General features: G+C 42.9%; 1 protein-coding gene across 2 annotated transcripts in view; it reads left to right on the forward strand.

Moving 5' to 3' along the window:
* The window catches only part of LOC135546581 (glycerophosphodiester phosphodiesterase domain-containing protein 5-like), a 115,836-nt gene that overhangs the window by 60,358 nt on the left and 29,164 nt on the right, over nucleotides 1-26,314 (forward strand). For both annotated transcript variants that reach the window (XM_064975138.1, XM_064975139.1), the window contains exons 2-7: nucleotides 49-223; nucleotides 16,827-16,930; nucleotides 19,404-19,497; nucleotides 19,753-19,812; nucleotides 24,833-24,931; nucleotides 26,126-26,219. In XM_064975138.1, the coding sequence (XP_064831210.1) occupies nucleotides 107-223; nucleotides 16,827-16,930; nucleotides 19,404-19,497; nucleotides 19,753-19,812; nucleotides 24,833-24,931; nucleotides 26,126-26,219 (568 nt within the window). In that variant the 5' untranslated portion in view covers nucleotides 49-106. The remainder of the gene's footprint in view (nucleotides 1-48; nucleotides 224-16,826; nucleotides 16,931-19,403; nucleotides 19,498-19,752; nucleotides 19,813-24,832; nucleotides 24,932-26,125; nucleotides 26,220-26,314) is intronic.

Raw genomic sequence — 26,314 nt, forward strand, 5'->3', positions numbered from 1 at the left:
TTGTAGGCAATACTAATGTTTCTGTTTTCTTGTTGCTCTCCCATGCAGGTTTCCTGTTGGTCAATGGGATGTTAGAGGTCTGGAGGCGTGCCAGAACTGAAGGAGCATGGTGAAGCACCAACCCCTGCAGGTTTACGAGAGGCAGCTGTGTTTGTCATGTCTCACAGGGATCTATGGGTGCCGGTGGAAACGGTACCAACGGTCACATGATGACACCACCAAGGTGAGTTCTGCCTAACAGACCTTACGTTTGTACCTAAATGACCATAATGGACATGGCATGTTGGTATATGGAAGTTAGTCATTTCTGGAAGATCTATTATCGGCCAAATGTCTGTTGGTTGACTGGAGCGAGTGTAATCGAATGGTACCAGACAGTCCACTTTCTTTTTTTCGTTCCAAGTTCACTGCAGGATTACAGCACCCCACTGCATCTTATATCTCACTATTAATTAAAAACACTCTAATTTGGCGTGTCTGTGAGAGCGTGCAGTGCATGTGGGCAGGATATCCTCCCTTATGCCATCCATTACCCATGCCCTATCTTTCAAGATGCATTTATAAAAAGCCATGTAGGCCCACTGTTCCCTGGGCGCCGAAGATGTGGATGTCATTTATGCCAGCCCCCCGCCCCCCGAAACCTCTGATTCAGAGGGGTTGTTTTAAATGCGGAAGACACATTTCAGTTGTACAGCTGACTAGGTATCCCCCTTTCCCATCCCTTCCGTAATAACCTGTCCTTGGGCTGTCACTGGAGGTGCCTTTGGCCTTGCAGAGCACCTACATGTCCTGGAACTGTGTTTAAGTCTGTACGTGCTGCAGATAGTATTCCATTTTTTTAATCAAGCATTCAGATCCTCCCCTTGGTCACATTCATCGCAACCTTTATTTGTTTAAGTAGGTTTTCCATAATGCCAAGCAGCCCTGGTCTGTCAGATATAGTCCCACACGGTTATTGGAGCACAATAGTCCACCATCACCTAGCTAGCCTGGGACAAGTAGACAGAGCTGAGAGGGCTGAAACCTGTGTGTGAAATATAACGTACCGTAAATGTTTTAAGTGGCATAGAAATGTGATATACAGTGCCTTCGGAAAGTATTTACGCCCCTTGACTTTTTCCACATTTTGTAACATTACAGCCTTATTGCAAAATTTGTTTAAAAAAAAGTTAATAATCAATCTGAACACAATACCCCTTAATGAAAAAGGAAAAACAGGTTTTTGTAAATGTTTGCAAATTTATTAAATTAGAAACTGATATCACATTTACTTAAGTATTCAGACCTTATTGAAAGCACCATTTGGTAACGATTACAGCAGGGTGTCTTATTGGTTATGACGCTAGAAGCTTGGCACACCTGTGTTTGGGTAGTTTCTCCAATTATTTTCTGAAGAGCCTCTGTCAGGTTGGATGGGGAGGGTTGCTGCCTTTTGGCACCTAAAGGATGATCAATGGAAACAGGATGTACCTGAGCTCATCGCAAAGGGGCTGAATATTTACGAAAATAATGTTTCTATTTTTTATATACATTTGTAAAAATGTCTAAACCTGTTTTCTCTTCGTCATTGAGTATTGTGTGTAGATTTTAAATGTATGGAAGGATCCATACGGGGAGGAAGGTAAAACGCATCAATCAATCAGTCAAATGTATGTATAAAGCCCTTCTTACATCAGCTGATGTCAGAGTGCTGTATAGAACCCCAGCCTAAAACCCCAAACAATGCAGGTGTAGAAGCACGGTGGCTAGGAAAAACTCCCTAGAAAGGCTGGAACGTAGGAAGAAACCTAGAGGGGAACCAGGCTATGAGGGGTGGCCAGTCCCCTTCTGGCTGTGCTGGGTGGGGGTTATAACAGAACATGGCCAAGATTTTCAAATGTTCATAGATGACCAGCAGGGTCAAGTAATAATAATCACATTGGTTGTAGAGGGTGCAACAGGTCAGCACCTCAGGAGTAAATGTCAGTCGGCTTTTCATAACCAATCATTCAGAGTATCTATACCGCTCCTGCTGTCTCTAGAGAGTTGAAAACAGCAGGTCTGAGACAAGGTCGCATGTCCGGTGAAACTGGAGCAGCAGCACAACCAGGTGGACTGGGGACAGCAAGGAGTCATCAGGCCAGGTAAACTTGAGGCATGGTCCTAGTGCTTAGGTTTTCTGAGAGAAAGAGACAGGATACTTAAATTCACACAGGGCACTGGATAAGACCGGACAAAATACTTCAGATATAACAGACTGACCCTAGCCCCCCGACACCAACTACTGCAGCATAAATACTGGAGACTGAGACAGGAGGGGTCGGGAGACACTGTGGTCCCATCCGACGATACCCCTGGACAGGGCCAAACAGGCAGGATATAACCCCACCCACTTTGCCATAACAGCCCTCACACCACTAGAGGGATATCTCCGACCACCAACTTTACTATCCTGAGACAAGGCCAAGTATAGCCCACAAAGATCTCCCCCATGGCACGAACCCAAGGGGGGGGGGCGCCAACCCAGACAGGAAGATCACATAAACCTTGCCTGGTTCACCAACTACTTCTCAGACAGAGTTCAGTCTGTCAAATCGGAGGGCCTGTTGTCCAGACCTCTGGCAGTCTCTATAGGGGTACCACAGGGGTCAATTCTCGGGCTGACTCTTTTCTCTGTATATATTCAACGATGTTGCTCTTGATGTGTGTGATTCCCTGATCCACCTCTACGCAGACGACACCATTCTGTATACATCTGACCCTTCTTTGGACACTGTGTTAACTAACCTCCAAACGAGCTTCAATACCATACAACACTCCTTCTGTGGCCTCCAACTGCTCTTAAATGCTAGCGAAACTAAATGCATGCTTTTCAACCGTTCGCTGCCCGCACCCGCCCGCCCGTCCAGCAGCAATACCCTGGACGGTTCTGACTTAGAATATGTGGACAACTTACAAATACCTAGGTGTCTGATTAGACTGTAAACTCTGCTTCCAGACTCACATTTAAGCATCTCCAATCCAAAATTAAATCAAGAATCGGCTTCCTATTTTGCAACAAAGCATCCTTCACTCACGCTGCCAAACATACCCTCGTAAAACTGGCTAGCCTACCGATCTTCGGCGATGTCATTTACAAAATATCTTCCAATACTCTACTCAGCAAACTGCATCCAGTTATCACTGTGCCATTCGTTTTGTCACCAAAGCCCAATATACTACCCACCACTGCGACCTTTATGCTCTAGTCGGCTGGCCCTCGCTACATATGGCTCCAGGTCATCTATAAGTCTATGCTAGGTCACTCATCACTCAGCTCACTGGTCATGGTAACAACACCCACCCGTAGCACGCGCTCCAGCAGGTATATCTCACTGGTCATCCCCAAAACCAATCTCCTTTGGCCACCTTTCCTTCCAGTTCTCTGCTACCCATGACTGGAACGAATTGCAAAAATCACTGAAGCTGGAGACTTATTTCCCTTACAACTTTAAACATCAGCTATCTGAGCAGTTAACCGATCACTGCAGCTGTACATTGCCCATCTGTAAATAACCCACCCAATCTACTACCTCATCCCCATATTGTTTTTATTAACTTTTCTGCTCTTTTGTACACCAGTATTTCTACTTGCACATCATCTGCTCATCTATCACTCCAGTGTTAATTTCCAGTGTTAATTTGTGTTATTGACTGTACGCTTGTTTATTCCATGTGTAACTTTGTTGTTTGTGTCGCACTGCTTTGCTTTATCTTGGCCAAGTTGCAGTTGTAAATGAGAACTTGTTCTCAATCAGCCTACCTGGTTAAATAAAATGAACTCAACCCACTTATTAAGTGACGCACCCCTCCTAGGGACGGCATGGTAGACCACCAGTAAGCCAGTGACTCAGCCCCTGTAAATAGAGTTTGAGGCAGAGAATCCCAGTGGAGAGAGGGGAACCAGCCAGGCAGAGAGAGCAAGGGCGGTTCGTTGCTCCAGTGCCTTTCCGTTCACCTTCACACCCCTGGGCCAGACTACACTCAATCATAGGACTGACTGAAGATATGAAAACTCTCTAAAGACTTAAAGGTTGAGACCGAGTCTGCCTCTCTCACATGGATAGGCAGACCATTCCATAAAAATGGAGCTCTGTAGGAGAAAGCCCTGCCTCCAGCTGTTTGCTTAGAAATTCTAGGGACAGTAAGTAGGTCTGCGTCTTGTGATCGTAGCGTATGTGTAGGTATGTACGGCAGGACCAAATCGGAAAGATGGGTAGGAGCAAGCCCATATAATGCTTTGTAGATTAGCAGTAAAACCTTGAAATCAGCCCTAGCCTTAACAGGAAGAGGCTAGCACTGGAGCACTTAACAGAAAGAGGCTAGCACTGGAGTAATATGATCACATTTTTTGGTTCTAGTCAAGATTCTAGCAGTGGTGTTTAGCATGATTGAAGTTTATTAGGTACTTTATCTGGGTAGCCGGAAAGTAGAGCATTGCAGTAGTCTAACCTCGAAGTGATAAATACATTTTTCTGCATCATTTTTGGACAGAAAGTTTGATTTTTGAAATGTTACGTAGATGTCCTTGAAAGCTGTCCTTGAAAGCTGTCCTTGAAACAGTTTTATTTGAGACGACTGTACAACCATCAAGATTAATTGTCAGATTCAACAGAAGATCTCTTTGTTTCTTGGGACCTAGAACTAGAATCTCTGTTTTGTCCGAGTCAAAAATATGTCCAAGTACCCTTTTTCTAGTTATAGGAATGACCTCTCGTCCTGTGAGCTTAGCATGCAAACTCTGCTGAGTGGTGGATGGATGAGCTATACGTTTTGACCTTTCATTCCTACCCTATTTGCCCTCAGGAAGGTAATGTTCTTTAAATCTTCAGATAGATGGAGCACATTCATGTTTGACAGGTCGAAGGCCACATGGTGAATTTTTTTTCATCCTTCGGTGGGAATAGGATCCTGTGGCTGTGTTTCCTGTTATCTCTGAGACTGGTAGATATGGTACTGCAGAGTCAGCTGTGTGTTTGTGTGTTGCCATGGCCACCATGGTCATGTGTGGCGGGCGCGTTGGCCCACTGGGGGAGAATTGGCCAGTCTGTGTATAGTACCACAGGAATATATAGGACCTGCTGTGGTGCTACTCTGTGTGTTTACCAGTCTCCTCCTTTGCCAGAATCTGCATTTCAACCTCAGACCCCCACTATGCCATGTTTCAGTAGCATATTTTTCTGCTTCCTCCCATGAGCCTATTATTATGGAAGTACTGTACTTTTGAATGCTGCTAACTAAGCATGAATAACTATTCAGTATAATGAATAAAAACTCAGTAAAAGTATAACTGTAAAAATTAAGTTAAATTGGATGTCTACAGTCTACAAATTGGCATTACACTTTTTTTGTGTTTTGTGTAACTAATTTTTTTAACTTATTGTGTACATAATGTTTCTGCTACAGTCTATGACCGAAAATAACTTCTGGACATCAGAAAAACGATTACTCACCACGGACTGGGAGAAATATTTTCCTTTAATGAGTCCGACGAGAGGGATATCCTGCTTTCACTTGAACAGGCCCAGATCCACACCTATTGGCTGTCCTTCTGAGACACCGGGGGCGAGCGAGTAAACTCCCACTGCCATCTGTTCTTCTTGCTAACGTTAAAAAATCTAATTGATGACCAATTATTAAGATTATTCTACCAACCAAGATTATCCTACTTTCGTTCGGACACCAAGACGTGTCCGAACGAAGAAATTGACTATAGAGTTGGCGGGATTTTCAATACACCGGGAGAACAGAGACACTACCTCTGGAAAGACAATGGGTGGGGGGTGTGTCTTTCTGTCAATAACAGCTGGTACGTGATGTCTAATATTAAAGAAGTCTTGAGGTATTGCTCGCCTGAGGTAGAGTACCTCATGTTAAGTTGTCGACCAAACTATCTAACAAGAGTTCTCGTCTGTATTATTCATAGCAGTCTATTTACCACTACAGGACAGTTTTGCTAGCACAGACTGGAATGTGCTCCGGGATTTATCCAATGGCATTGAGGAATACACCACTTCAGTCATCATTGCCTTCATCAATAAGTGCATCGACGATGTCTTCCCCACAGTGACTGTACGTACATATCCCAACCAGAAGCCATGGACTACAGGCAATGTCCGCATCGAGCTAAAGGCTAGAGCTGCCTCTTTCAAGGAGCGGGAGACTAATCCGGATGCTTATAAGAAATCCAGCTATGCCCTCAGACGAACCATCAAACAAGCAAAGCGTCAAGACAGGATTAAGATTGAATCCTACTACAAGTGCTTTGACAGGCTGGTCATGGCTCACATCAACAGCATCCTCCCAGACACCCTAGACCCATTCCAAATCACATACCGCCCCAACAGATCCACAGATGACGCAATCCCAATCGCACTCCACACCGCCCTTTCTCACCTGGACAGAAAGAACCACTATGTGAGAATGCTGTTCATCGACTACAGCTCAGCATTCAACACCATAGTGCCCACGAAGCTCATCACTAAGCTAAGGATTCTGGGACTAAACACCTCCCTCTGCAACTGGATCCTGGACTTCCTGACGGGCCGCCACTAGGTGGTAAGAGTAGGCAACAATATGTCTGCCACGCTGATCCTTATAACTGGGGCCCCTCGGGGGTGTGTACTTTGTCCCCTCATGTATTCCCTGTTCACTCACGACTGCGTGGCCAAACACGACTCCAACACCATCAAGTTTGCTGATGACACAACAGTGGTAGGCCTGATCAACGACAATGATGAGACTGCCTATAGGGAGGATGTCAGAGAACTGGCAGTGTGGTGCCAGGACAACAATCTCTCCCTCAATGTAAGAAAGACAAAGGAGCTGATCGTGGACTACAGGAAAAGGCGGGCCGAACAGGCCCCCATTAACATTGACGGGCTGTAGGGGAGCAAGTCGAGGGTTTCAAGTTCCTTGGTGTCCACATCACCAACGAACTATCATGGTCCAAGACAGTTGTGTACACAACAAAACCTTTTCCCTCCCAGGAGACTGAAAAGATTTGGCATGGGCCCCCAGATCCTCAAAAGGTTCTTCAGCTGCACCATCGTGAGCTTCCTGACCGGTGGCATCGCTGTCTGGTTTGGCAACTGCACAGCATCTAAGGCGCGACAGAGGGTAGTGCGAACGGCCCAGTACATCACTGGGGCCAAGCTTCCTGCCATCCAGGACCTATATAATAGGAGGTGTCAGAGGAAAGCCCATAAAATTGTCAGAGACTCCAGTCACCCAATTTTATAGACTGATTTCTCTGCTACCGCACGGCAAGTAGTACCGGAGCACCAAGTCTGGAACCAAAAGCCTCCCCAACAGCTTCTACCCCCAAGCCATTAGACTGCTGAACAATTCATAAAAATTGCCACCAGACAATTTACATTGACACCCCCCTTTGTATACTGCTGCTACTCGCTGTTTGTTTGTTACCTATGCATAGTCACTTCACTTCGCCCCCACCTACAAATGACCTCAACTAGCCTGTACCCCTGCACACTAATTCGGTACTGGTGCCCCGCTGTATATAGCCTCGCTATTGTTACTTTTATTATTACTTTGTTATTTTAGCCTACTTGGTAAATATATTTTGTAACTGCACTGTTGGTTAAGGGCTTTTAAGTAAGCATTTCACGGTTAAGTCTACACTTGCTGTATTCAGCACGTGGCAAATAAAGTTTGATTTGATGTCCATTTATGCAGCTCCAACAGCCGAGGCCCTAGTGCTACAGCACCAAAGGGTCTCTGCAGAGATGGACTGACATCCAGGCCAACATTGAATATAATTGTGTCCCACATGGCAGAACAGACACACAGTCCCACACAAAGCCCTGGCCTACATTGTGAACCATTTTTGTTCTCTTTCAAATGAACAGGGTGACTTTAAAGGGATACCTAGGGATTTAGGCAACGAGGCCCTTTATCTACTTCCCAGAGTCTGATGATCTCGTGGATACCATTTTCATGTCTCTGTTTGGGGTTTGAAGGAAGTTGCTAACTAGCGCTAGTGCAGTTGCTTACTAGCGCTAGTGCAGTTGCTTACTAGCGCTAGTGCAGTTGCTTACTAGCGCTAGTGCAGTTGCTTACTAGCGCTAGTGCAGTTGCTTACTAGCGCTAGTGCAGTTGCTAACTAGCGCTAGTGCAGTTGCTAACTAGCGCTAGTGCAGTTGCTAACTAGCGCTAGTGCAGTTGCTAACTAGCGCTAGTGCAGTTGCTAACTAGCGCTAGTGCAGTTGCTAACTAGCGCTAGTGCAGTTGCTAACTAGCGCTAGTGCAGTAACTGGAAGTCTGAGTATCTGCTAGCAGATACCATGGACTTCTTCACTGTGCTAATTAGCTTTGGCTTGTGAAACTACCTCTAACTTCCTTCATACTGGACACCGAGCCATGAAAATGCTATCCATAAGTTCATCTGACTGGGGAAGTAGGTAAATAGCCTTATTGCGAAAATCCCAAAGTATCCATTTAACTATGGATGCTGTGCTGCCATGTATTGGAGGCCTATAGTCATCTCATTTTGGCAGATCACCTGTTAATTAAGTGTGTGTAACAGTATAATTTTAAACCGTCCCCTCGCCCATACCCGGGCGCGAACCAGGGACCCTCTGCACACATCAACAACAGTCACCCTCGAAGCATCGCTCCACAAAAGCCGCGGCCCTTGCAGAGCAAGGGGAACCACTATTTCAAGGTCTCAGAGCAAGTGACGTCACCGATTGAAACGTTATTTAGCGCGCACTGCTAACTAAGCTAGCCGTTTCACATCCGTTACACTCACCCCCCTTTTGACCTTCCTCCTTTTCCGCAGCAACCAGTGATCCGGGTCAACAGCATCAATGTAACAGTATAATTTTAAACCGTCCCCTTGCCCATACCCGGGCGCGAACCAGGGACCCTCTGCACACATCAACAACAGTCACCCTCGAAGCGTCGTTACCCATCGCTCCACAAAAGCCGCGGCCCTTGCAGAGCAAGGGGAACCACTACTTCAAGGTCTCAGAGCGAGTGACGTCGCCAATTGAAACGATATTTAGCGCACACTGCTAACTAAGCTAGCCGTTTCACATCCGTTACATGTGCCAGCACTGCCTGGTCAGATGACATCATAGATGCATCTTTAATAGCAAATGTTACCAATCAGTGTTGCTAATCAAAAGATCGATCAGTTACATGATGTGATGTTTAAACATGACAGGCAGCGTCACTGAACCATGACCATGAGAAACCAAAGGTCTTAATGTGACATGGACTCCCTTCATAATGCCCAGATTCAGAACAGAACACAAGTGGTTACACAAGTGGTTGCTGTCGTCATCTCCCCTACGAGCTGGATAATGAACAGGCCAGTGTTCCTGAGCCTCACTCTTTGTTAACTTGGTCTTTGAGTTAGTGGTTTGTAGAAAGGGCGGCCACGTCACTGGCACTGCAAGCTGATCTGCCCTCAGTAATAGAGTTTTTCCATTTAGCCAGTCTTTACCTGGAGCAGAATGGGCCTAGAAATAGGAACAAGCATAATTCTGTAGACTTGGTCTGTTAAATAAAATAGAGACACGTGAAACTGAAATCCTGTTCAAATAATTTGCTATCACTGTTTTATGTCACAACTAAAGTCCGCACTAAACTAGAAAACCAGATGGGCAACATTCTCATATGGCAGGGAACATTCATGCAACATGCAGGGAGCATTCTCTTTGCTATCTTTTTCCTGTCTTCCTCTCAAGTCTTCCATTACTTCTTTAGTTCCCTGACAGAATAAAAGGTCAAAAGCTTCAACACTTCTGCAGAAAACACATTTACAGGCTGTCAGAGCTGTAGAAGTTACTGAGTAAACAAGCGTTAGGAGGATGTCTCTCTATTCCTGTGGGACAGGTCCAAGAGGGCCTTGGAACACAAACCACGATGTGCAGTGATGGTGTTGGTGGGCCCAGGAGCGTTCTGTGATACAGGTGCGTATCCAGCACTCATCCTCAGACTTCTGTGTGATGATTCTCTTCTATGAGACGACAAACCAGCAGCCGCTAGGCTAGCAGAATGAGGGGTTGATGGTGATAGTCTGTCATGATCGTTAGTAAAGCTTTAGAGCGACTAGAAATCACAGTCCTAGGTTTTCTAATGTCTGATAATTTTAATGATGGCAATTTATTTTGATGGTAATTTGATTTGACTAATTTAAGCACTATGTTCATATAAGACATTCAGGTAAGCAATTATATTAATACCCTTTGGTGGAGGTCACGATCAATTGTCTTTGAAAACAAATTAACTGGTAACCTTTGTACTAATAGTGCCTTGTCTACCTGTCTCTATAGTTCAATAATCATATGTAAGCACCTTTCAGTCAGCCTGCACTCACGTCCAGTAGTGCTGACATTCAAACAATTTCTCTTAATATTGGGCAAGGAGGGGAATAGCCTAATCTTCCTGAATCCAGTCTCTCTCCAAAGGGACATGTTTTCTGTCTGTCAGTTTGAATCCCTCTCCGGCTGTCTGTCTCTACTCAGATTCTCTTTGAGTTCGCTAAGTTCAAAACGGCAGGAGGGGACTGTTTACCCACTACAATTGGCGGTTATATTGAGGGGAATTATTCCGTGTAGACATTAGAGGTTGATTTAGATAGGATTTTCCAATACCGATTTATTGGAGGACCAAAAAAGCAGATTTTAAATCAAATCAAATTTTATTTGTCACATACACATGGTTAGCAGATGTTAATGCGAGTGTAGCTAAATGCTTGTGCTTCTAGTTCCGACAATGCAGTAATAATCCAACAAGTAATCTAACTAACAATTCCAAAACTACTGTCGACTGTCTACTACTTATACACACAAGTGTAAGGGGATAAAGAATATGTACATAAAGATATATGAATGAGTGATGGTACAGAGCAGCAAGATAGAGTAGATGGTATTGAGTACAGTATATACATATGAGATGAGTATGTAAACAAAGTGGCATAGTTAGTGGCTAGTGATGCATGTGTTAAATATATTTTTTTTTTACCTTTATTTAACTAGGCAAGTCAGTTAAGAACAAATTTTTATTTTCAATGACAGCCTAGGAACAGTGGGTTAACTACCTGTTCAGGGGCAGAACGACAGATTTGTACCTGTCAGCTCGGGGGTTTGAACTTGCAACCTTCCGGTTACCAGTCCAATGCTCTAACCACTAGGCTACGCTGCCTCCCCAAAGATGTAGTAGATGATATAGAGTACAGTATATACGTATACATATGAGATGAATAATGTAGGGTATGTAAACATTTTGTAAACATGTTAGTGGTTGCTGTTTAACAGTCTGATGGCCTTGAGATAGAAGCTGTTTTTCAGTCTCTGTATTTATTTATTTGTAATAATGACAATTACAACAATACGGAATGAACACTTATTTTAACTTAATATAATACATCATGATTAACCATCTTGATCTTCTTCCATGTTCTAATAATTGCGCCAACAGTTGTTGCCTTCTCACCAAGCTGCTTGTCTGTTGTCTTGTAGCCCATCCCAGCCTTGTGCAGGTCTACAATTTAACCCTGATATCCTTACACAGCTCTCTGGTCTTGGCCATTGTGGAGAGATTAGAGTCTGTTTGAGTGAGTGTGTGGACAGGTGTCTTTTATACAGGTAACGAGTTCAAACAGGTGCAGTTAACATAGGTAATGAGTGGAGAACAGGAGGGCTTCTTAAAGAAAAACTAACAGGTCTGTGAGAGCCGGAATTCTTACTGGTTGGTAGGTGATCAAATACTTATGTCATGCAATAAAATGCAAATCAATTACTTAAAAATCATACAATGTTATTTTCTGGATTTTTGTTTTAGATTCCGTCCGTTCCGACAGTTGAAGTGTACCTATGATAAAAATGACAGACCTCTACATGACCCCCTCTCCCCTGTAACTATTCCCCAGGTCGTTGCTGCAAATGAGAATGTGTTCTCAGTCAACTTACCTGGTAAAATAACGGATAAATAAAAAATAAAAAAAAGAATTGTCGTGCCTTACTGTAACATCATTCTTTCTGCAGACTTAATCCTGTAGCCAGTCCAACAAATTGCCTTCATTCCTTTAATATTGTACAAGATTACATGATATACTGTAGCACAATAAATTACACAAGAACAGAACATTTACATAATTAATTTTGGCAATTGCAGCAGTCAATTGTGTAGCAACTAATGAAACATTGTTCTTAACCTCTGTAAAACAATGTTCCAAACACTCATCTAGAATGTCTCTACATCTCCTTTCTGAGTTCAAATTATTGCTCTGCTCTAGATGTACACATGGATTCCCTTTCAGTGGATTCCCTTCCAGTGCCTGCATGCTTGATTTGATAGACCCAGCCCTCAAGGGTTGGTGTGGAATTAGCTCATTCCTCTACTGAGCTGCAGTCAGGAGCTACTGTAGATGGGACAGCAGTAGGGCAGGGGAATTCTGGAGCCTAATAATATTATCCTCATCATGGTATTATGTGCTCCATCTGTCTGTCCTCCTATTACCTTGCTGGCGCACTTGGATCCGACGTTCACCTTTTCTGTTTCAAACAGGGAGTTAAACCTGACAATGAGTTTACAGTATATGTGGATGTTCTAGTCTAGCATCATTACATTCATTATAATTTGCCTGCCTGTGATTTTTTTTTTTTTATGACCGTCTCGTGGGGGCGCTCTCTAGCTTGCTGACCTGCAGTGAAGGTAGACTGTTCCGTGCTCCATGCTAGGTGTGTGTGTGATATCTTCTGTGCAGCCGAATGCTGGTTGGTCTATCTATAGTCCTAATGACACTATAAAAGCCTGGACTCCTAGCAGGCATGGGTAGAGGCAGATGCTATAATGACTTTGGTACTGGGAGGTAACGAGAGGAATTGGCCCCATAAGAGAAAAGCCAATACAATCATAAAACACTACACTGCTGGCTGTTTAGATGAGCCACTGGAGAATAGTGGAGAATACTCTGCTAGCCTTGGAGCTAGCAAGTAGGAAGGAAATTGGATTATGTGCAAGCACCTTTTGTGGAGTAGTCCCATTTAGGCACAGCAAGATGGCCTTAAACATATACATATACACACATACATATACTGGTCAGTAGAAAGCCACTGTGATGTAACGAGTAGAGCTCTTTTCTAAACATCTTGAAATATTCATTTAAAGATGCTCTATGCATACATCACTCTGCATTTCCTGGTTGCTAAAATTCTAATAGTTAATTTGACTAAACATGCAAGTGTAGTGTAGAGAATCATTGTACCATCTAAACCTCTGTGAAATACCTTTTCAAAAACCAAAAATATTGTATTTTCAGATGTTTGAAGCTGGTGTTCAAAACCTAAAGTAAAAGATGCAAAAATGAAACTTAAGAACAGGAAGCATAGAAATAGCACATACAGAACATATCTACTGCTTTCAATGAGAATGACTCAACACCCATTTCTATGTGAATTTGGTCAGGTTGCCCCAGCGAAGTTACATATTGCAGCTTTAAACAATTTAGAATGTGGCGTTTGTTCGGGCTGTACATGCAAATATGTTATTTAAGTGATGACATGTTTGCAATCTACTCCTCATATTTGGTCCTGAGAGACAGTGGAGGATCCTCTCAGATTTTTAGCAGTAATACGAGGGTTTACGGTTCCACAGAAGAGAATTATCCCCTGATCCTTTTCATCCCTCTATTTTTAGCCTCTGTTGGTCAATGAGGCTTAGGCTATGATGTATTCCATCCTTATTCAGGTTCCTGCCTGCCTGCCTAGTGCCCTTCAGACAAGCAGTACAGCAATTTTCATGACATTTAAAAAAATATATATACATTTTTCCCGGTAGAGGAAAGTAATTTCCTCACCCCGCTCCCACTAGCAGAGTACACGGCCGAATGAGTCGGCTCTGGGCTTGAAAACCTCCCATTCAATACAATCTAAAACCTTTTATTTCCACTCAGACCCATTAAATACTGTACTTTTACAAAAAAATATTCCGACCTCTCTTGGCTGGTAGATAAAATTGACCATTTAACCTCACTTGGACACGTTTTGTGATTAAATATAACAAAAAGGTTGCATCCCTCATTTTTGAATGGAAGTTCAACATACTGTATGATTCAACAGACTACTAGATCTATTACACTCAGTACATTTTGAGTTGGTTCCTTGTTTCGACTGTAGTCAGAAAGCAGTTTTTAATGCTATGGTGTCGGCTCTGGCCTGAAGGCATATGTTCCTCCCTAAATAAAGCAAGCCTTGCAGAATGGAAATGTGATATCAGGCAGGCAGGCCGTATCATGCCAGACATCTCTGATTTGATCAGCTCCTAAACAGCAGCAGAGAAGAACAGTGAGACAGGATTAATGTTCAGTCATACTGTACACGTTGCACATACTAAACAATGATGCTGGCTTGGCTGAATATTAATTGCAGGAATAAATGCTCCAAACACGTTTAATATTATATGATTATTTGATGCTTGAATTGCACATTTACATACACATTTATTGCACATTGTATGCAATCTTTGCCACTCACAACTGGCCTGGCAACTTGATTAGCTCCAAAACAACCAGTTTAAAATTATCCCCAACGTTTTGTCTCCTTTGTTGTCCAAACACTACCTACTAATTGACCATCCAGTCCCTCCCAGGGGTGTTACCTCTGTAATCCATTTTGCCATCAGCACGTGAACAATGTCCCCTTGCATGACCTCAAGGTGTCCCTCTCCCAGGTGTTTCTGGGTAGTCATTAAAAGCCAGGGGGACAGGGCCAGAGCAGTTGGATCAGTCAGCAGGGCCCAGTCAGACCCTAGCCTGCACCACAGGGACCACCTCCCTACCACAGGGTTAACCTTATGGTTACCTTGATGTCTGGCTTTCTCACGTTGCAATCAATATGAGATTTGGAAGTGTAGCCATGTGCAATAACCCTATGGTAACCGTTCTGGAGTCCGTATTACTATGATTTCTGAACGAGAGTGATTTTCTTAGTACGGTCATAGAAGGAAGTAGTAAATATAGAGAATAGCCTAATCTTCATGACTAATGTTGAAACTTACACGTCAAACAGTAACAAGGTTCTGGTCTATATTATTATAATAATAACAATAATAATAATTTAACATGTCGTTTTCCAGGTTTTTATAATTACTTATCAGGAAGAGATTGGTGGCTAAAAAGAATCGCCACCTACAAATCCCACATGCTTCCTTCCCTCATACTACTATATTCTCAATCCCTGCCCCAAATCACCAAATCTGCCCCATCCTGTTACGTAATAATCCTCATACCCATCCCAAACATGTGCTTTAGTGTCCCCCTAGTTAAACTGCTGTTTGGCCTGGGCTGAACTTAACACATGTAGGCTCTCCTCTCAAGTGCCCAGGGAGATGTGCAGAAGTTATACAAGGCTGGTATCTGTCACCACCCAGCCATTAGACCTGGCCCTGTCTTACATCCTGTGCTACTGCCAGCCGATGCCCTCCATGGAACAGTGATCCAAGGTGAACGTCCAGACAGCTTTGTTTGTGTTCTCATATCACCTTGATATCCCCTACCACAGCAAGGCTAAGTACAGGGTCAACTGGGTCTTATTCTGGATGGTGCAATGTAAGAACATTATTACAGATATAAATGTTATGTAGAGAGCTGGAACAAGTGTTTTTTTTGTTTTTTTTTTATATATAATTTTTTTGCAAATCAAACAGTCATGTTAGTTATATTTCTACATCTTTATCTGAGCGTTCTTCAGTCCTCCAGACTCTGAGTAAGTCTGAATGTGCTAATTTGTGGGCTGGTGTACAAATACAGTTTGAAGAGCAGCCAGTCTTGCTATCTGTTTGAAGAGCTCACATTTTGTGCATTGTCTTCCAAGGTGTGTGCGTGTGCATGCTAACATTATATCTTGTTTCTCTCTTTTATTAGAGCTCTTATTACAGCTTGCGGTGGGATTTGAAGGCTGACCAATAGTTGGTTTATGGCCTTATTGGCTATTTAAGTTAATGTGAGTAATTACTTGATAGGGATGACAGTGGATTGGGGGGATGTGAGTTTGAGCCCCCCTGCTTTTTTACTGAGACCATGTTGCCCTATGACCGTTCAGATCAAATTTTATTTGTCACATACACTGCATACTGCCTCTACCTTCGCTGATACCAGACATGCGGTTCTCTCTTTTCAATCAGTTGCAAAGCGGCATGAATGTTGTCTTGTCTTTGGTCATGCAGGCTTTGTGAATGTGTACACAGTGGGAGTGTGAAATTATTTATGAACAGAATTGACCGTACATTCACTATAAAACATGAGCATTATTGTATTGACTTGTTCTCCAGACCATTCCTCATTTGTTTGTGGTTTACCACGTCAATCTGATGCAGCTAGCGAATGGTGTTTTAAATGTTTGACATGACTCCAGGTTTGAGCCATCAGTCTGTGTGCCGGCCCTGTCTGCACCGTCATCAGTCTCTCCACATCCAGATTATAGTCTTTGGCTTTCTCACGTTGCCTGGATTAGGGCAGATTGCCCAATGATGACTCTGCCGGATATCTAGGAGACTGTTGTTACTTGCATTTCTGTTGTCAGTGTTGATTGTTATGTTGATGTATGGGGGTAATGTTAAGTGGTGTGCCAGTCTGGGGTGGAGAAAGTACTTTCTCATCAGCCCTTTGCTCACTTGCAATCAAATAAAGAAATACAGTGAATGTACCAATAGTATTCCAATGTTTCCTCACCTGTTTCAACACAACTCTGGCCAAAGTGCTTTATGTTAATCTGATGATATTTGACTAATGGTACTCTGGTAAAGGTAATAATCCTTCCTTTGTGTGTTTTGATTCCCAGTGGGAATTCCTGTGGTCTCTCATCCTCTTCTTCACCTTCTCTCTGCTCCTGGTCTGGTTCTACTTCTGGTGGGAGGCACACAACGACTACAATGAGTTCAACTGGTGAGTCCTGCTGTACCGTGTGTATGCTAGTTATACAACTCATAGATTGTCTCTCAGTATATCGGCGTCATCCGTCAGTGGTCTGTTCACTAAATGCTCCTATGACCGTCCCCTACATTGATTCTCTGGCAATTACTTAGGTTAATGTTTTACTTTTAAAAGATGCCATTTTGTCTCCATATGTTTTTGCCTGAACTGAAAATGCTAATGTTTTTTTTTTGGTTGGCCAAAATCATTTTGGGATAATCCTCTTCCCTAATAGGGGTGCGGATGTATAGGCCTTAGGGCATCTATCACTGCAGATTATAGTTCGCATGATTACATAAAGCAGGAATACCGTTTGACCCCAAATCACCTCTCAGATTATTCCATCCATGTCTTCCCCACAGTTACCATAAAACCAATTATACTTGGAGACAATTCAGGTGTTGGTTTTGCCATGAGACAAGAGACATTGCGAATTCAATTGAAGAATATGCTACCACTAAAATTCTAAATTGGGTTTATTTAGTTGAGCTTTTGACCAAGCTCTTGATCAAGTCCTCAATGCCTTCTACATTGAATGTGCACGCTATGCCCCAGAGTCCACTATGATATGAGAAACTCCTACATGGCAGTATGTGCCTCTAAGCTTAAGTCCAGCCATATCCGTGTGTACTGTAGTTTCATAGTGTTCAGTGGCATTTCATTCACGCTGGGTTGTCAGACCAGACAGACACACGGTCAGGTCAGCTTGTGTCTGACAATCATTCTGTCACCCAGAAAACAGAGACTAAAGGCTAAGTTCTCTGACACACCAACCGCGTTTGCTGGCCGAGAGCACTTTGCACCTCTGAGCGTAATTTGCAAACCGAGTGCGTACCGATTTTACATGTAGAATTGCGTGAATTACGTTGGCAGTCAGACGTTTGGTGCAATGTGTGCGTGCCTTAAGAGAGCAAAGCTTTGTTTCTTCTTGTAAAGGTGCAATTTGTTTTGTCCCCCCAAGGTCATTCCCCTCACTCTCTCTGTTCGCCACCGCCTTTCTCTTCCTCTCATTAGTGCACAATGTCACCTCTGCTTCCCCCATCGTTCTTTGCTCCGAATTTCTCTCCCTGCCCCCTCATTCCACTTTCTCCTTTCATTCTCTTCTCTCTTCTCCTCTCTCCTATTAATTGTATCATCACTCTCTCTACACACTCTCTAAAGGCGTCAGCATGCTTCAGTTCGGCTGGTGCCTAGCTGAACTCGGCTAAATCAAATGAAATCTTATTGGTCTCATGCACCGAATACAGCCAGTGTAGAACTTACTGTGCAGTGCTTACTTACAAGCCCTTAACCAACAATGCAGTTTTAAGAAAAACAAGAGTTAAGAAAATATTTACCCTATAAACTGAAGTTAAAAAAAAATGAAAGAGAAACAATAAAATAACAATAACGAGGCTATATACAAGGGGTACCGGTACTGAGTCAATGTGCGGGGATACAGGTTAGTTGACGTAATATGTACATGTAAGTAGGGGTAAAGTGACTATGCATAGATAAACGGTGAGTAGCAGCAGTGTAAAAAGGGGGGGGGGGTAAATGCAAATAGTCTGGGTAGCCATTGGATTAGCTCCTCAGCAGTCTTATGGCTTCGAGGGTAGAAGCTGTTAAGAAGCCTTTTGGACCTAGGCTTTCTGGTGCCGCTTGCCGTGCGGTAGCACTGGGAATCAGAACAGTCTATGACTAGGATGGCTAGAGTCTTTGGCAATTTTTAGGGCCTTCCTCTGACACTGCCTGGTATAGAGGTCCTCTGGCAGGAAGCTTGGCCCCAGTGCTGTACTTCCTCTCCTGCGTGTGGAGACACAGCCTTTTTTTAGAACAAGGCATCAATAATTTGCCACGTTAACTTCCGACTTCAGTTAAAATACACTTATGTTGGAGTCATTAAAACTAGTTTTTCAACCACTTCACAAATTTCCTGTTAACAAACTATAGTTTTGGCAAGTTGGTTAGCACATCTACTTTGTGCATGACACAAGTCACAATCTGTCTGTAAACAGTTGTTTACAGACAGATTATTTAACTTATAATTCACTATCACAATTCCAGTGGGTCAGAAGTTTACATACACTATGTTAACTGTGCCTTTGAACAGCTTGGAAAATTCCAGCCGCCATACCGCTCAGGAAGGAGATTCGTTCTGTCTCCTAGAGATGAATGTACTTTGGAGTGAAAAGTACAAATCGATCACAGAATAACAGCAAAGGACCTTGTGAAGACGCTGGAGGAAACGGGTATAAAAGTATCTATATCCACAGTAAAACGAGTCCTATATCGACATAACCTGAAAGGCCGCTCAGCAAGGAAGCTGGTTGGCCTACTCCTGGTTGGCCAGTGCTGGTTTCTACGATCTTGCGCTCATCATCTCAGAGACCAAATCAGCACTAACTGTAGCCTGCCCTGATATCCATGAGACGCTACTATTGTGTAACTGGCTTCTGTTTGACAGGTTTTTATATAACCGCTCTGGGGAGTGGAGCGACGGGACCGTTCCAATCCTGGCCACTACCGCTGCCGGCTTCACTTATATTGCATTTTTAATGGTGAGTTGTCATCTCATCAAACTTTCACTGTGAGATGATATTGATACTGTGTCTAGGCCCTGGGTAACAGCCAGGTAATGTTAGGTGTGTAACCTGGCAGGGCAGAAACGTGTTGCCATGCATGTCTGGACCAAATCAAAGTCCAAGTCCACATGTGAAAGTTATGATGGCACAGGCAGCTGTTGACCTGTTTTGAAAACAGTGGTTGTGGAAATTCACGTGATGTGATTTCTATATGTGTGTCTCTTCTTTCAGATTTTAGCACTTTGCCACATAGCAGTGGGACAACAGCTGAACTTGCACTGGCTGCACAAGGTAATGCTCAAGTGTGCGATTTTTGGTGTGTTTGTTTGTGTATGTACAGTTAAAGTCGGACGTTTACATACACTTAGGTTGGAGTCATTAAAACTTGTTTTTCAACCACTCCACAAATTTCTTGATAACCTCTCTAGGGTACGTGGGACGGTAGTGTCACACCTGGCCAACATCCAGTGAAATTGCAGAGCGCGAAATTCAAAAATACTCAATTAAAATATTTAACATTCTTGAAAATGTGTTATACATAAAAATAAAGCATAACTTCTTGTTAATCCAGCCACCATGTCAGATTTCAAAGGCTTTACGGCGAAAGCAAACCATGCTATTATCTGAGGACAGCACCCCGCATACAAACACATAAATCATATTTCAACCAGGCAGGTGCAACACGAAAGTCAGAAATAGCGATATAAAAAATGCCTTTGATCTTCTTCTGTTGGCACTCCAAAAGGTCCCGGTTACATCACAAATGGTCCTTTTGTTCGATAATGTCCTTCTTTATATCCATAAAAACTCAGTTTAGCTGGTGCGCTTCAGTCAATAATCCACTCAGTTTCCCTCCATAAAAATGCATTCAAAATGAATCCCAAACGTTAATAATAAACTTTTCCAAACAAGTCAAACAACGATTATAATCAAACCTTAGGTATCCTAATATTCAAATTATGAAATAGTATGTTCATTACCGGAGCTAAATAAGAAAGAACGCGCTTTCCTCCACACGCTTGGAAACACTACAGCCAAAATAGAAGCCGTCTAGAAAAACTACTCTGAAACTACAATCCCTGAAACTCTTTCTAAAGACTGTTGACATTATAGTGGAAGCCCTAGAATATTAGGGCCTTAATATTGTCCTTAATATTAAAATACTAGCCATTGAAAATAGTGGTAAGCTGAAATAGTTTTTTGGGGGGATGGTTTGTCCTCGGGGTTTCGCCTGCCATATCAGTTCTGTTATACTCAGACATAATCTTAACCGTTTTAGAACCTTTAGAGTGTTTTCTGTCCGAATCTACCAATTATATGCACATCCTTGCTTCTGGGCCTGAGTAACAGGCAGTTTACTTTGTGCACGCCGGTTTTCATCCGGACGTGAATATAGTGCCCCCTACCCTAGTGAGGTTAACAAACTATAGTTTTGGCAAGTCTGTTAGGACATCTACTTTGTGCATGACACAAGTCATTTTTCCAGCAATTGTTTACAGACAGATTATTTCACTTATAATTCACTGTATCACAATTCCAGTGGGTCAGAAGTTTACATACACAATGATGACTGTGCCTTTTAACCAGCTTGGAAAATTCCAGAAAATGATGTCATGGCTTTAGAATCTTCTGATAGGCTTATTGACATATTTTGAGTCAGTTGGAGGTGTACCTATGGATGTATTTCAAGGCCTACATTCAAACTCAGTGCCTCTTTGCTTGACATCATGGGGAAATCAAAAGAAATCAGCCAAGAACTCAAAGGTTCATCCTTGGGAGCAATTTCTGAACGCCTGAAGGTTCTACGTTCATCTGTACAAACAGTAGTACGCAAGTATAAACACCATGAGACCACGCAGCCGTCATACTGCTCAGGAAGGAGACACATTCTGTCTCCTAGAGATGAACGTACTTTGGTGTGAAAAGTGCAAATCAATCCCAGAACAACCGCAAAGTGTCTTGTGAAGATGCTGGAGGAAACGGGTACGAAAGTATCTATATCCACAGTAAAACGTCATAACCTGAAAGGCCGCTCAGCAAGGAAGAAGCCACTGCTCCAAAACCACCATAAAAAAGCAAGACTACGGTTTGCAACTGCACATGGGGACAAAGATCGTACTTTTTGGAGAAATGTCCCCTGGTCTGATGAAACAAAAATCGAACTGTTTGGCCATAATGACCATTGTTATGTTTGGAGAAAAGAGGGAGGATTGCATGCCGAAGAACACCATCCCAACCGTGAAGCACGGGGGTGGCAGCATCATGTTGTGGGGGTGCCTTTCTGCAGGAGGGACTGGTGCACTTCACAAAATAGATGGCATCATGTGGAAGGAAAATCGTGGCTATATTGAAGCAACATCTCAGGACATCAGTCAGGAAGTTAAAGCTTGGTCGCAAATGGGTCTTCCAAATGGACAATGATCCCAAGCATTCTTCCAAAATTGTGGCAAAATGGCTTAACTTCTTGCGTCGAGCAATCCCGTATCCGGGAGCTTAATCATAGCCTCAAGCTCATTACCATAACGCAACGTTAACTATTCATGAAAATCGGAAATGAAATGAAATAAATATATTGGTTCACAAGCTTAGCCTTTTGTTAACAACACTGTCATGTCAGATTTTCAAAATATGCTTTTCAACCATAGCTACACAAGCATTTGTGTAAGAGTATTAATAGCTAGCATAGCATTAAGCCTAGCATTCAGCAGGCAACATTTTCACAAAAACAAAAGCATTCAAATAAAATAATTTACCTTTGAAGAACTTCGGATGTTGTCAATGAGGAGACTCTCAGTTAGATAGCAAATGTTCCGTTTTTCCAAAAAGATTATTTGTGTAGGAGAAATCCCTCCGTTTTGTTCAGCTAAGAAAACCCCCCGAAAATTCAGTCATTACAACGCTGAACTTTTTTACAACTTAACTCCATAATATCGACAGAAACATGGCAAACGTTGTTTAGAATCAATCCTCAAGGTGTTTTTCACATATCTATTCGATGATAAATCATTCGTGGCAGTTGCCTTTCTCCTCTGAACCAAATGGAAAAGTGCACGCAGCTGGAGATTGCGCAATAATTTCGACGGAGGACATCAAGCTGACACCTGGTAAATGTAGTCTCTTGTGGTCAGTATTCCAATGATATGCCTACAAATACGTCACAATGCTGCAGACACCTTGGGGAAACGACAGAAAGTGGAGGCTCATTCCTGGCGCATTCACAGCCATATAAGGAGACATTGGAACACAGCGCATTCAAAATCTGGGGCACTTCCTCTATGAAATTTCATCTTGGTTTCGCCTGTAGCATTAGTTCTGTGGCACTCACAGACAATATCTTTGCAGTTTGGAAACGTCAGTGTTTTCTTTCCAAAGCTGGTCAATTATATGCATAGTCGAGCATCTTTTCGTGACAAAATATCTTGTTTAAAACGGGAACGTTTTTTTATCCAAAAATTAAGAGCGCCCCTATATCGAAGAAGTTAAGGACAACAAAGCCCGGGTATTGGAGTGGCCATCACAAAGTCCTGACCTCAATGAAAAAAAGCATGTGTGAGCATGGAGGCCTACAAACCTGACTCAGTTACACCAGCTCTGTCAGGAGGAATGGGCCAAAATTCACCCAACTTATTGTGGGAAGCTTTTGGAAGGCTACCTGAAATGTTTGACCCAAGTTAAACAATTTCAAGGCAATGAAATGATCCGTCTATAATTTTAAGGTTTATTTGAACAGCGAGAGACAAAATAACAACAAAAATATCCTGAAAACGCATGTCAAAAATGTCATAAATTGATTTGCATTTTAATGAGGCAAATAAGTATTTGACCCCTCTGCAAAACATGACTTAGTACTTGGTGGCAAGACCCTTGTTGGCAATCACAGCGGTCAGATGTTTCTTGTAGTTGGCCACCAGGTTTGCACACATCTCTGGAGGGATTTTGTCCCACTCCTCTTTGCAGATCTTCTCCAAGTCATTAAGGTTTTGGGCTGACGTTTGGCAACTCGAACCTTCAGCTCCCTCCACAGATTTTCTATGGGAATAAGGTCTGTAGACTGGCTAGGCCACTCCAGGACCGTAATGTGCTTCTTATTGAGCCACTCCTTTGTTTCCTTGGCCGTGTGTTTTGGATCATTGTCATGCTGTAATACCTATCCACGACCCATTTTCAATGCCCTGGCTGAGAGAAGGAGGTTCTCACTCAAGATTTGACGGTACATGGCCCCGTCCATCGTCCCTTTGATGCGGTGAAGTTGTCCTGTCCCCTTAGCAGAAAAACACCCCCAAAGCATAGGGTTTCCACCTCCATATTTGACGGTGGGGATGGTGTTCTTGGGGTCATAGGCAGCATTCCTCCTCCTCCAAACACGGTGAGTTGATTTGATGCCAAAGAGATCCATTTTGGTCTCACCTGACCACCACATTTTCACCCAGTTGTCCTCTGAATCATCCAGATGTTCATTGGCAAACTTCAGACGGGCATGTATGTGCATTTTCTTGAGCAGGGGGACCTTGCGGGCGCTGCAGGATTTCAGTCCTTTGCGGCGTAGTGTGTTACCAATTGTTTTCTTGGTGACTATGGTCCCAGCTGCCTTGAGATCATTGACAAGATCCTCCCGTGTCGTTCTGGCCTGATTCCTCACAGTTCTCATGATCATTGAAACTCCACGAGGTGAGATCTTGCACGGAGCCCCAGGCCCGAGGGAGATTGACAATTCTTTTATGTTTCTTCCATTTGCGAATAATCGCACCATTGTCACCTTCTCACCAAGCTGCTTGGCAATGGTCTTGTAGCACTCCCTTTAAGAGTGTGCTCCTAATCTCAGCTCGTTACCTGTATAAGACACCTGGGAGCCAGAAATCTTTCTGATTGAGAGGGGGTCAAATACTTATTTCTCTCATTTAAAATGCAAATAAATGTAACATTTTTGACATGTGTTTTTCTGGATTTTTTTTGTTGCTCTTCTGTCTCTCGCGGTTCAAATAAACCTACCATTAAAATTATAGTCTGTTCATTTCTTTGTCAGTGGGCAAACATACAAAATCAGCAAGGGATCAAATACTTTTTTCCCTCACTGTATGTGTATATGGCCTATATACTGTGTGTGTCTTCAAGTGGCCGACTGAACACTGCCTGAACCCCACATTTTGAGTTCATGTTTTCCTGGGGGTTGTGAAAGCAGTGACATCATGCCCCAGGGTGCTGTTATCTGGCCAAACTCACTACAGATGGTTGGAATAGTTAGCCTTGGGGGGAGGTGGAGGAAGAGTGTGTGTGTGTGATTGTCTGTAACACTCTCTGTTTGCCCGTATAGATTGGAGTGAGTGCTGCCCTGCTGACCACTGCCATCGGATTCATATCTGTCAATCAAACATGGGGGGAGGAGTGGGCAGTCATCCCTGTATCACTCCAGGTCAGTTGAACAACCCGTGCCCCTTTAGGGCTCTGCATCATACTGTATTACACAGGACACGTTCCCGATTTTTGGTTATATACTTCAAAAATCATGTGTGAATGACTGTATTGAACTACAGTACCAGTCATAGGTTTGGACACCTACTCATTCCATGTTTCTTCTTTATTTCTTCCTTTTTTTCTTCTTTTTTTTTTTACAATTTTCTACATTGTAGAATAATAGTGAAGACATCAAAACAATGAAATAACACACATGGAATCATGTGGTAACCAAAAAAGTGTTAAAGAAATACATTGTATATTTGAGATTCTTCAAAGTAACCTTGATGACAGCTTTGCACACTCTTGGCATTCTCTCAACCAGCTTCAGGTAGTCACCTGGAATGCATTTCAATTAACAGGTGTGCCTTGTTAAAAGTTCATTTGTGGAATTTCCTTCCTTCTTAATGCGTTTGAGCCAATCAGTTGTGTTGTGACTAGGTAGGGGTGGTACACAGAAGCTAGTCCTATTTGGTAAAAGACCAAGTCCATATTATGGCAAGAACAGCTCGATTAAGCAAAGAGAAACGACAGTCCATCATTACTTTAAGACATGAAGGTCAGTCAATACAGAAAACTTTTAAAGTTTCTCCAAGTGTTGTCGCAAAAAAAACATTAAGCTCTATGATGAAACTGGCTCTCATGAGGACCGCCACAAGAAAGGAAGACCCAGAGTTACCTCTGCTGCAGAGGATAAGTTCATTACCATTAACTGCACCTCAGATTGCAGCACAAATAAATGCTTCACAGAGTTCAAGTAACAGACATATCTCAACATCAACTGTCCAGAGGAGACTGTGTGAATCAGGCCTTCATGGTTAAATTGCTGCAAAGAAACCACTACCTAAGGACAACAATAAGAAGAAGAAACGACAGTCCATTACTTTGACTAGGTATGTCCAAACCTTTGACAGTTACTGTACATAAAATTGCAACATTCAATTGAAATGCGTCTAATATATATATATTATTAAGACTGAGTCAATATGTTAATTAATCATTTAATTTATTGAATAATTTTTGGTTTTAGTAATCATGCAGTAGCCTACCATTTGTCATACTATTGACAACTGTGATTGAGAGTAGTAATTCCACACCTTCAACACTGAATGATTTCATTAATAGAATGGGTCTCCTTTGGTCCTCTGTCCAGGCCACGGGTCCCTTCCTACACCTAGGAGCTCTGGTGGCTGTCACCGCTCTGGCCTGGCTGGTGGCTGGGCAGATCGCCCGCACAGAGAAAATAAGTAAGCAGCTCGACCCGACCCCGACTGTGTTACTGACCATAGTAGTGCTGCACGGTATACTGAAACTTCTGTACTAGAGTTTTTGTTACTTTCGG

The sequence above is a fragment of the Oncorhynchus masou genome, chromosome 9, assembly GCF_036934945.1.
Source record: "Oncorhynchus masou masou isolate Uvic2021 chromosome 9, UVic_Omas_1.1, whole genome shotgun sequence".
NCBI lineage: Eukaryota > Metazoa > Chordata > Actinopteri > Salmoniformes > Salmonidae > Oncorhynchus > Oncorhynchus masou.